Source organism: Antrostomus carolinensis, unplaced genomic scaffold, assembly GCF_000700745.2.
Source record: "Antrostomus carolinensis isolate BGI_N321 unplaced genomic scaffold, ASM70074v2 Scaffold11087, whole genome shotgun sequence".
Taxonomy (NCBI): domain Eukaryota; kingdom Metazoa; phylum Chordata; class Aves; order Caprimulgiformes; family Caprimulgidae; genus Antrostomus; species Antrostomus carolinensis.
In genome coordinates, this window is record NW_010325346.1 from 5,707 (window position 1) to 17,762 (window position 12,056).

General features: G+C 44.9%; 1 protein-coding gene across 1 annotated transcript; it reads right to left on the minus strand.

Annotated features, from left to right (window-relative positions):
- Positions 1 to 289: 289 nt before the first annotated feature.
- REST (RE1 silencing transcription factor) lies at positions 290 to 11,807 on the minus strand. Its single transcript, XM_010171174.2, has 3 exons — positions 10,907 to 11,807; positions 5,250 to 5,333; positions 290 to 2,151 (listed from the first exon to the last, which is right to left on the minus strand). Exons 1-3 carry the CDS (start codon positions 11,805 to 11,807, stop codon positions 452 to 454), a joined length of 2,685 nt encoding a protein of 894 aa, XP_010169476.1. The 3' UTR covers positions 290 to 451.
- Between the last annotated feature and the right edge of the window lie 249 nt (positions 11,808 to 12,056).

Here is a 12,056-nt window from a genome sequence, read left to right on the forward strand (position 1 = left end):
CACTTTGAACATCAAGACACATATAGAAGAACTAAAAAAAAAAGGGGGGGGAAGGGAAGAGGGGAGAGAGGAGTTGGCTGCTAGAACAAAAAGCAACTAATGCCAATGGCTCTATAAACATCCAACTTGTGTATTGTTAGCTACAGTCTTGTTCCTAAAACAATTTATAAAAGAATTGCATAAGCTTGTAGACTAGAAGCTTATACTGACTTTACAGAACACAGCCTCATACACCCTACCTGCCTTCTCTACTGAAGAGATCCAATAGTTAAATGAGTTCACAATTACACAAGTTGTCAAAAATATTTTCAACTTTAAAAAAAAACAAACAACAAAAACCAAACCAATGCAGACACTAAAGCAAACCGTGCTTAAAAAAAAAATCTACAGTATCTGTACATAAGCTGTATAAGATCTTACAAAATAAGATTCCCCCAAACCACAGCTATTTCTACTCCTGCCCTTTTGTTGCCTTCTCAAGATAATACACATTGACCAAGTGGCGATTGAGGTGCTTGCTATATTCACCTTCCTTTTTAAATGATCGGTCACAAAAAATGCACACATAGTTCTCCCTGGCCACTGTGGTGTCTGCAGCTCCTTGTGACATCTTTGGATTTGTTTCCTCTTGTACAGAGCGAGCACCATTTAACCCCGAGTCATCACTTCCTTCTGATATGTTGTCACTTATGTCGCTGCCTTCGTGGCTGTGGATGCCCTCATCCTCATCCACTTCCTGAGATTCACTCACTGCTGTGTTATCCGGAGATGGTAAGGCCAGAGCTACTTTAGGGCTTTGCGTACACCCTTCTGGGGGTGCAGGTGCCGGCACGGCATCTCCTGTTGGCTCTGTCACTGTCAGGCACGTCTTGGTCAGGTCCATCTGGTCTGAGTTACTCACAGTTTCTGCCACAGAGGTTTCCTCTGGCTCCTTCTCAGGTGCCAGGCCTGGTTCTACATCCATGGGCACATCCAAGCGTTTTTCAGAAGGCACTGCATGGGAAGATTCCTCAGAGCAAGCATCTTCCCCTCTGTCCACTTTTCTCTCTTCCTCTTTTTCATCAACAGTGTCTTCGCTCTCTCTTGCTGCAGCAGGCATCTCTTGGTCCTCTACCTCAGCTTCTGTGTTTGCATCCTGAGCTGGCAAACAAAGTTGCCCTGGGTCTTGTGTGCAGCTTCCTTTGGGATCGGTGCTCTCCCCCTTCAGAGCGTGACCACCATCATTGTTTAATGCTGTGTCAGTGGGATCTTGCTCCTTCTGGCTGCTGCCCTCAGTGTCAGGCTTCACGCATCCATCTTCTTCTGTGATATGACACTCGTCTGGCATCTCCTCTTCCTCGATCTGCTCCTGATTGAGTTTACTGCTTTTCTTACTGTGCTTATTTTTCAGAGCTTTCTTTTTTCTGTTTTTCTTGAGGCAAGAATTTTGCTTTTTAGGCTCCTCTTCTGGTACGTTGTCACCTTTTTGAGCTTCCTGGCAGTCTCTGGGTTTAACTTCCAATTTCTTTTTCTTTTTTGTTACTGCCGAGGTATCGTTTGCAGGCTCTTGCTTTGAGGAAGTTACTTCAGCCTCTGCCTTTCTTTTGATCTTCTTTGTTTTACATGTTTTCTCAGTATTTTTCTCAGTTTTAATATCCACCTCCTTGTTTTCTGAAGCCGATTTCCGACTTCTGGTTGTCACCTGGCCTGCAGAAACACTGCTTGTCGGCTTCTTTTCCTTTGCCAAATTATCTTTTTTCTCCACTTTCACAATTTTCTCAGTTTTCTTTGCAGCTGAATCCCCTTTCACTTGTTCCTTCTCCGCTTTGTCATTAACGCTCTCGGAAAAGTCAGCTTCGCTCTTTTTAGTCCTTAGCTTCACCTTTGAAACATCCATGGTGATGTCAGAACAATCGGGATGCCTGGATTTGATGTGATACTGCAGGTTACATTTTTTAGATGCTGCGTAATCACAAACAGGACAGAGGAACTGGCGCGGATTAACGTGGAGCTCAACGTGCTTTTTGAAATTGCTGCGGTCAGCTGTTTTGTAGTCACAGTGTGGGCAAGTCAGAGGCTTTGGCCCATTGTGAACCTGCCTTGCGTGACGAGTTACTTCATGCTGGTTTGAGGCCACATAGCTGCACTGATCACATTTGAATGGCTTCTCACCTAAGGAAGGAAGGGCGGAAGGGAATGATGGTGATTATTAAGCATGGGGGTGGGGGGACAGCAATCACTTCCCGCTCATACAGATACAGAAATATGAAACTCAAAAAGAATAAAAAAAAACTATCCATGCGCCTTTAAAATTAAGTGAAGTCAACACAAGAAATTCACAAGTCACAAACACATTCACGAGACACCAAGAACAAAATACAAAAAAAGAAAGAAGGAGCGAGGGTTGGGAGGAAGGGGATCCAAAACCAAACAAGCAGTAACAACGTCACGGGTTCTGGCTATGCATACATACCGGCAGAGATCTCTCTACAGTAATATTAGCAAATGGAATCCATACCCAACTGGTCCATTGAATGCATTGTAGAAAAACGGAAATGTAACATTTGATGAATAGCAGTTTCACACAAACGTTTCAAAAAAGTCCAACTTTACACAAATTTAGCATACTTCATCTTTGCATTGAAAAGGAAACGCGGGAGAAGAAGCTAGCAAAAACCCAAGCACATGAAAGGGGCCCACTGCTTAGATGATCTTTACCTCTGATAATTCAGGTCACTGTTATGGTGTCTAAAACACATCACGCACTGGCTGCAGGCTACTCTTGGCAAGACAACCAGATGCAGTCCAAAGCCATCGTGTTACTCCTGAAATCTGCATTTATAGTTGTGCAATGACTCTTGCAGAAGTGTTCCTGAAACGTTCTGCTTAGTGCATGCCGCTGCAGCGGAAGTGGCTTTCCATTTACACGTCAAAGCAAATAGGAAAAACACTTCTAGTGCAACAACTCAAGTCTAGAAATACATCTGTGCATGTGCAACTTCATCTGAGAAACCTGGGATGCTCCTGAGTGCTGAACCAGCATCTCAAAAGTGACCTGCAGAACTAATCCATGCCACTTCCTCAGTATGTTGAAAATCCACTCCAGCCCCTTCTGCTCATGGTACAATAGTATTTCTCCCACCCCTGCAACCTGCTGCCCTGACACTGCTCAGACTCAGGCTGCTCCTCTGCAGCACGACTCAGGAGACCAGAGCAGCCTGCAGCGAAGATGAAGTCACTGTGACTGTGGTGTCTGTTTGTGTGTTAGCCACATGGCTGATCTGCAACACCCTCACAAACTATAAGAGGCCATGCTTCCTCCCTGGCAGGAAGGATGGGGACACTTGTTTAAGAGTCTAGATCATTTCGTGTCTGCCTGCAGCACCTCTTTATTATTTAAAGAAGGTTTACTTTGATTCCCTATCATCTCCAGCCTATCTTCTTTCCTTCCTTTCTTTTTGCCCCCACTTCCTGGTGACATTTGCCACAAGTTTAAGCTTGTGGATGTGCTTCACTGCTCGTCCTTCTCGCAAGTATGGACCTTTATTGCCTACACTTCAAGGAACAAGTCCATGTTACACAGCTTGAGGACAAGAACAGCCTCTCTCTTACATATACACGAACAAGCTGTTCTGACTGCACAGAGCGCAACAGGGTAACTCAAAGGTTGTACATGAAGAGTTTGTGTCCATCACCTCTACTAAATCCAAGGTTTTTGTGGCTCAAGTGGAAAGGACATGTACCAAGATGGCTAAGAATACAGCTGTAAAGTAGGCTCTACAACAGTTGTTCACTGTCTGACATTTGAAGAAAGCTCCAGCACCAGTTTGCCTTAAAAGGCCGGCCTGTGAACTGCAGGAGTCCAGAAATTGCCACAGAAAAGGTTCAGCTGCCTGGGCAATGTGGCAAGACATGCAACAGAAGTTAGAGGGCTATTAATAAAACTCTCCTGATAGCAAGAGTCCTATGTGCACTCCCACTTCTGTCAGCACAGCTCACGTCCTCCCTCCCAGACCTTTGAGTCAAGGGCCAACGGCAGATCCCACTCCTCATTTCCTTTGGATGTGAGACTTCCTTGCACAGACAAGGGGAGAGTAAGATGTTCATTAAATGGTTTCCAGGCTCAACGTTGACCAAACCATTTGTAAATTTGCATTTAGCCCGCAGGTTTAGCCAAAAATGATTTTTGTTTCTGGAAGCAGAATACGTAATCCACCAAATTCTCAAACCAAAATATTGGCCTGTCATTTTAAAGCTGGGTATTTTTAATGGGTCCAAACTCTCCCAGTTAAAGCTGCCTGCCTTCTGGTTTCAATTAAAAGCGTCATCTATTGAAATTGAAACAATTACTGTTCAGGAGACTTTCACTACTGTTTGCTAGGATGAGGAATTCACCTAGGTCTGGTCAATTCAGATATTAGCAAACCAAAAGCACAGGCTGAGATCTACCTGAACTCCCCTATGAGGGTGACAAAGGACAGCTGTGCTTGTGTCTAGCACGCCTATGCCATTACAACTCACATAAATGCTGGTAATTCGTTCAAAAAGAAATTTGCAAGAGAGTGAGAGCAGATGTCTGTAACACCACAGCTTATGACCAGTAATGGGAAATAAAGGCTAGTGAAAATTGCTAATTTGGCTTTTAGTGCCACAAGACTGAGTCACTTGTGAACACCCTCTGAGTCAGCTTTTTCCTCCTCCATGTCTCCTTGCCATAAGCAGACGTTATTTTACATCCTTCTGTAATACTAAGCAAAAGCTATGGGTTCCCTCAGAACCCCTGGATGACGTGAAATCACAGACACCGTGGAGGAGACGCTCAGCTGCTAAAAATCGTCCCAGCTTCATTGATTTGAACTGAGTTATGGCAGCAGAAAGAACAGAAGAATCTGCTCCTATCTCATCACAATGTCGTATTTGCTACTAGGTTTCTGGGACTACTAGAGCAGCCCTATGAACCTCGCAATACACCTTGGAAAGTAAAAGGGAAAGAAAAAGATATATTCCCCTGTTACCACTTTTATTAGTGACACTTTGCATTTCCTTAGCAGGTAAAGACAACCTTCGCTGTTAAAACAGGAGCTAAAGCTGAGGTTGTACTGGATGAGACGACACCTCACGCAGAACTGGGCAGCCTGCTTTAGGAGGCCCTGCTTGAACAGGGGGGCTGAACCAGATGACCTCCAGAGGTCCCTTCCAACCTCAACCATGCCGCGATTCTGTGAACCACCCCCTTCTCCTGAGTCACGCTGCTGCCGCCCCTTACCAACCTGAGTGGGTGCGCATGTGCCTGGTTAAATGGGTCTTCTGAGAGCTGGAGTAAGGACACATAGCACATTGATAGGGTCGCTCTCCTGCAAAAACAAACAGCACATTAGTTGCCGAAACACAGCTGATTCCCAGACTTGGTTACCAAGCCATGCACGTGAGGCTGTCGCAGACACCCAAGTTGTATTTGAGGGCATGTTATCTCTCATCTCAGCAAGGGGACACAGTGAGAAGCACGTGCCTGAGCTGGAGCAGGGCAATGTGTCATGTCTTGTAGTGAAGGGGCAGAACATGAGAGAGGCACATCCTCATGTCCACCTGGTGTCAGACGGTAACCTCAGGCAAAAGGTGATGAGGACAGCCACCTTTATGAAGCCCTAAGTCACCACAGCTGACTTCCCTGCAGTATTTACTCCCAGCACTCAGTAGATACACAAAAGATATAGACTCTGTAAGAAACCAGGTATGTTCTTGCTTCACATAACACCCTACCCAAAACCTCCATGTTTAATTCGTATTAAGATGGGGGGCAACCATCCATTCAACGTGGACCTGCATTTGCCAGAACACAAGCGCAGACAGAGTCTCCACTTCCGAAGTTTTATTGGCAGAGTGTGGTTAGCTTGGAGCATGGAAAAGCATGATGCCCTGCTCAGTGAAACTATGCTGCTAGCAAAAGCTCAAGTGTAGCAGCAACATTTATTTTGAAGACTCAAATCCCTCTGCCTGCAGAGTTATTGTTTCTGGAGAACTAATGGAAACTAACCTGTTATAAATTAGGTCTCCACAAGGGACAGTTAGCTTGTGTAACTATCAGTACAATGATACTTGAAAATCCTTTTCAAGCGAAGACAAGCCCCAAATAAACGCAGACAGTTTTAGAATCAACATCTGTTAGGCGGGTCCACATAAGTACCAGGGGAGTTTGCCCCAAACTGCTAGCACAGCCAAGAGATCTAGGCCGACTTGTCTCCTCCACAAGTTGTAAAAACACTTTTTAGTCTCGGGTGGATGACCCCAACAGAAGAGGGGAGAACAGATCTAGGCCGACTTGTCTCCACTACGAGTTGTAAAAACACTTTTTAGTCTCGGGTGGATGACCCCAACGGAAGAGGGGAGTGAAGCTGGGAAGGGAAAAGTTACTTAGTTTTACTATTTATTCAAGTCATAGTCAGAATCACACTACAGACTTTTGCTACATCAGTTGAAGCATACAACCAACATGCTCTCCAGATCACTGAGACCTGGACGTCAGCAAAAGCCCTGCACGCAGGCTATTTGTTCACTTGCAGGGGCGTAGCTCTATCTGCAGCAGCAAAGACCTTCATCTGCCAGTATGGATGTGAGGCTCCATGCTGGCCTTTGCCAAAACAGCAGTAGAAGCAGCCTTTGTAAAGCAGACTAATCCCCCATTTCTTCCCCCCATCAAACATTGAGACCATCGTTCTTGATTAGATCAGCAGTTTAAAGGTAAATTCACCCTAACAACCGTAACCCCCCTCCCTTTCCAGTTAAAACAAGGTAAGAGATTGGTGCAACACACACAATAAGATTAAGTCATGTACAAGGGAGGGGTAGTCCTTTTGTTATAAAGAAATGGTTTTTGTTTTCAAATGACTCCTTACAATCTGAAAATATGTGGCCAAAGGTCCTGGAATATTCAGTCATGTCTTCTTCCCATTACCTGAAACTTCAGATCTTTAAAGTTACCTACAACATTAGGAATGTGGAAAAGGCTTTCTTTCAGGTATTTTATACAGGGCACAGCAGAAAAAACTTACTAAATCTAAAGTATGACGAATGCATCAATTTAAAATGTGTTACTGCCACCTGAGAGCTAAATGCATGACTACATTAAAAGGGCTGTTTTATGAAATGCCGTTCCCCAAAGGATTTTTATTGTAATTTTACAAGCTCATCATATGCAAACAAGCCACCAAAAAAATCTCTTCACAAGATACTTAAAGAATAAGCCCCAACCTAGCAAAAGCTTAAGCAGGCACTTAACTCTATGCAAATGAACAGGCAGACTGACATCAGTGAACAAGTTTAAGATCATCTCTTTAAAGCTTTTCTTGTAATGCAATTAAAAGTTCTGTCTGCTTGAAATGAAACTGCTTCCATCAAACTTCCAACATAGTGGCAAGCAAGAAAGATCTCCTATGATAACCAATTTTTTTTTTTTAAGGACAGTCCAAAGCTAGACACTGAAGACTGTGACTGCCTGAAGTAGATGTCTTATTTATATAGCCCTGCAGATGATTTTTGATTAAGTTTTCTGGAAATTGCTTCTAACAAGTAAAATGGAAAAAAATGAGACCAACGCTGCACTGTTTTGCACGTAGTACAGGTCTGGGATCAGCAGCGTGGAGAGTTGATGGGGAAAATCAAGTCAAAACCTGGTCTAACATGTCTAATGAGCACAAACGAGTCCAGGTAGATCTGTCCCTGACACAAAGGGCCCGTTCTGCCCCATCAGCAGAGGAAGGGGCAGCCCTGAACATCTCCAGGCACCCTGCCCTGGGCAGCAGACAGGCTCTTCCAGATGCACCTTTCACAGCTGACAAGCTTATGACCACCTGTGGGGTCCTTAAACCACCCCTCTGCCCAAGGTCCCCCATATTTGTCAGCAGCCTGCCACAAAAGCACTGTCACGAGCTGCAAGGTATCTTCCAGGACAGGGTGGGTTTGTGGACCCCTGTTTCCCACAGAGATGCAAGCACAGGCAAGCAGACAACCTCTGCCCGCCTTCCCCCGGTCCCCAACAGGCCAGGCACCAGCACGCAGCCCCCTTCCTTGCTCCTGGCCACGTACTCTGGCATTTATATGTGTCCTCAGTAAGTCGATTCAGTTCACTAACCAGCAGAAAACCAACCTGGGGAGGAGGAAAGAAATATTTTACTGCCATTTTAGTGAGCTGAATCAACCAGTCCCAGGATATGGGGAGAAAACCGAGACTGCCTTTCTCCAGCAGCAGAGCGTTTGATCCTGTGAAGCTGCACTCTGTACAGAGTCACTGTTTCAGCTTTCAACGGGACGGCTCAAACGCAGCAGAATCCAATTATCTGCAAGGAGGTGTTTTCCCACACAGAAAAAATCAGGTGAAGTACAAAAAATAAGACAGAAAAGTACCTATCAAAAATTATTTAACCTATTAGCAATTGGGAAACCAAAGAAACACACGATTCCAACTTTCTTCTAAACATTCTGAGCCCATAAAATAGGAAGAAAATTAAGTATGTATGCACCCCTGCCATCCTTTTTCTGAAAATAGTCTTCTTAAATTTAAAATTATAACTATAATCCAAAGATATTTTAATATCATTCAGACAGTTTTTATTAAATTCAGTACTGTTAACAGTCTGCAAATACTTTTGACTATAAAATATCTGTGGATGTTTTTTCTGGGGTTTTTGGGGGTGTTGTTTGTTTGGGGAATTTTTGTGCATTGTGGTTTTGTTTGTGTTTTTTTTAAGGCAATCGATTACACATTAATACCAGCAGAAACTTTCAGCTTGGTGTATAAATATACCTGCCAGTAGCTTATTCATTCTTCTAATGCTCTTCCTTTAGTCTTAACACTCTCCCCCACAAAATCAATGTTGCTGGAAAGAAGGCACATTCCTAAACCAGTCTACTAACATATCTGAAAGATTTTTATCAAGTGAGAACTGGCTGAAAGACCTTAACTAGAGCTAGCAAAGAAACAACTACCAGGGTGGATGAAAAAATGCTGAAATCACAGTAACTCATTTCAGCTTAATTAAAATAATGAAAAAGACATGGCAAACCAAAGAATCAGAAACCTTGATTGTGCCACTATTTTTAAAGGAGAAAAGAGGAACTGGACAATGTCCCACGTAGTTTAACATGCTTGATTTTTTAAATTTTTTTTTTTATTATTTCAATACAGTTCACAGACAGTGATAACAGAGAGCTTCCTCAGCAAACATGCTTTCATGGTTAGTTCCTGTAAAACTCAACAAGAGCTTTCAAAGATCAGAGGGGGGAACCTAATGTCATGTACAAACACAAGCAGGGATGAATTTAAAGTCGAGACAAATGTAAAACAGACAGGCACCACAGCATAGGCTCCCATTTGTCCATGAGTTCCCCGGATGATTTATTTAGCTTTTCTCCTATTATTCTGTCATTTTTACCTGGTCTCTTTCCTGTTATCTCCCACAATGCACACAAAGAAAACAAACTGGAGGATAAATCACACCATTTCCCTAACATCTCTCACAATAATCTTTGTTTACTCGCTCAGGAAAACAATATTTGGACACGGCTGATTTTTAAACGGACGGTATCCTCTAAACAACAGCATGTGGCTATTGTTAAGAGAGTAAGTCTTAATGTACTAAAAATCCCAGCAGACCCTCCAAATCCCGTCAAAGCAGATACTAAAGCCTGCTGATGAGCACAAACTTCTGCACACTTGAGCTCAAGCCCAGCCCCGGGGCCGCCCGTGTCCAGCCCTCCCCTTCCAGACAGCTGCAGACAACTGAACTCAAGTCTCCAAACCACTCATGTCACTGCTGGGACAAAACACGACTTCAAAGGAGAAATTTCCCAATGTTTTGCTTAGCTGGCACAGCTTACAATAAAGGGGAACCGAGTCAGGTCAGCACGCTAGAAGATGGTAGCAAGCCCGCCCTCTCCTCAAGAAAGCCTTGACAAGGTGGAAATAAAAGCTTCTGAGAAGCTGCAGGAAAGGTCTGAACTGCTCTCCTGCTTCCACAAAAGGGATCAGGAGGCAAAGCAACTGCACCTCACTGCCCCATGAGGCAGGGCGGCTGGGGCCTCCCCTTGCCAGTTTTGGCCCTGGGCTAGAAAGTTGTCTCAGGTTTGGCTACACTTCAGGACTCCCCATGGGAGAGGGTGGCGAGGCTCTCTGATACAAAGCATGGGCTTTCCTAAATCACCTGCAGCCCCAGCTCATGGGACAGCAGCAACACTGATGGTCCTCTGATTCCACTTGGTATAAACCCGAGTAGAAAGGGGCCTCAAGCTTTTCCTTGTGATTACAAGCCAGAGAAGACAGGAACTCTGGCCAAAGACTCCCTCGAGGGCTTCCTATAGGCCAACAGAAGTCTGCTTCTGGCTACTGCAGAGAAAAAACGAGGCCCCTGTATGTTTAGAGGAATCCATTCACCAGGAACACAACTCTTATTCTGACTTTGTAGATGCTGGAGGGCTCCTCTGCATGTGTGTATCAGCTCTTTCTTCTCTGTAATTATTGCTTAGTCAAGTTTCAGCTCAGTCTGAAGGTACCATTTTCAAAACTACCTATGTGATTTAGGCACCCTTCGTCAACCTGCTTGTTTTTACAGTACATCAGGCTGTAAAATCATCGCAGGCACACTTTGTCATGCCCTCTTCAAAAAATTAGCTTAAAATTACTAAAGAGGATGCCTTTCATCTCTTCGCAGGGCCCTGACATTGAGAGATTTTCTCAGTCCTCTAGGACTGCAGACAGGAGCTCAAACCAAATCCAGGCTTCCATGAGGCAACAACCTGGCAGCACCAAGCCAAGAGAGTGCAGAGCTTTATCGGGGTGGAACGAACTCGGCAAATAAGACTCTCGGCTTGCTTCATTCATCACAGTTTCCCAGTACTCTTACTATGCTTAAGTCAAAAAAGATGAAGGACTTACCTGTGTGAGTTCGAATATGTTGAATATAGTTGTTCTTCCTGTCTGAAAAATAGGAGCATTGTGAGCAGGTATACACCTTCCTGGGAAAATGATTTCTTAGGTGTTTCTTCCAGTGATATTCACTGACGGTAGTGTAAGTGCATATGGTACACTTGTAGACTCTCTCATTTTCCCCTGCTTTGTTGTGGTGCTTCAAGTGAGCCAGATAGTGATCATATCTGTTAGTGTTATAGCCACAACGATCACAACGGATCGGGCCCTTAGAGAAATCCACCTCTTCTGCCGTGCAAGAATCAGACTCCTTCACCTGGGCTTGCTTTTCTGCATTTTCTTCCACAAAGAATTTCTTAGCACTGTGAACTCTGATATGATGCACAAACTCCTCTTCAGACTCTGCCTCGTACTGGCAAGGCTTACAACGAAACGGCTTGCTCTTCAAGCTCTTACACTTGTCCTCTGTGCTCTCTGGAGTACTCGGTGCTTCCAGTGAGACATCTTTGTCCACAGTGGGAGTCTTAGGAGGGGGGCAAGCAGCTTCAGCTTGGGTTTCTACACTAGGAACTTCAAGGGAGCTTAATTCCACATTTTCAGGTGCCTCGTGGTCGCTCTCTGCAGCCTGGGTATCTTCCATACCTTCTCCATCGCTGTCTGAAAAGTTGTTGTCACCCACTGTTGTGAGTTCTGCCATTTGCCTCTCTTCTCCAACCAGGTAATCGCAGCAGTTGCCATTGACTTCTCCTGTCAAGGCCACGTTTGCCAACATAATAAGCTGAGGAGCTGCCAGCTCAGCTTTAGAAAGGTCGTGTAAGTCATACATGTCGTTGGGCAATGCCATACCAATATTAGAACTGCCAGGAAAGAGGCTGCTCCCGCCAGACTGTCCCAGCACTTGAGTTGCCATGGCAGTAATTCTGCTGGAATAGAGAAGGAACACCTGTAAGCACCCGGGCTGTGGAAAAGCCTCCGCCGCCTTGCACTGCCCAAGCAGCCGCCAGCTAACACCCAAAAGTTGAACCTCTTCGCTGGGGCAGCGTGAGGAGGGAACCCGGGGCGAGACCCCGCTAACAGAGACCGCGCTGGCCCTCGGGGGGCAGCGGGGGGTCCCCGTCCTCTCCCGAAAGGGCTGTTTGGAGCCGCCCTACGTCTGGTG

Excerpts from the sequence above, each read along its gene's own strand:
- REST (XM_010171174.2), bottom strand. The coding sequence starts at position 11,807 with ATGGCAACTCAAGTGCTGGGACAGTCTGGCGGGAGCAGCCTCTTTCCT. Across the intron at positions 5,334-10,906 it reads ACATATTCGAACTCACACAG|GAGAGCGACCCTATCAATGT; the intron begins GTAAGTCCTTCA and ends TTGTTTTTGCAG. Across the intron at positions 2,152-5,249 it reads GCACATGCGCACCCACTCAG|GTGAGAAGCCATTCAAATGT; the intron begins GTTGGTAAGGGG and ends TTCCTTCCTTAG.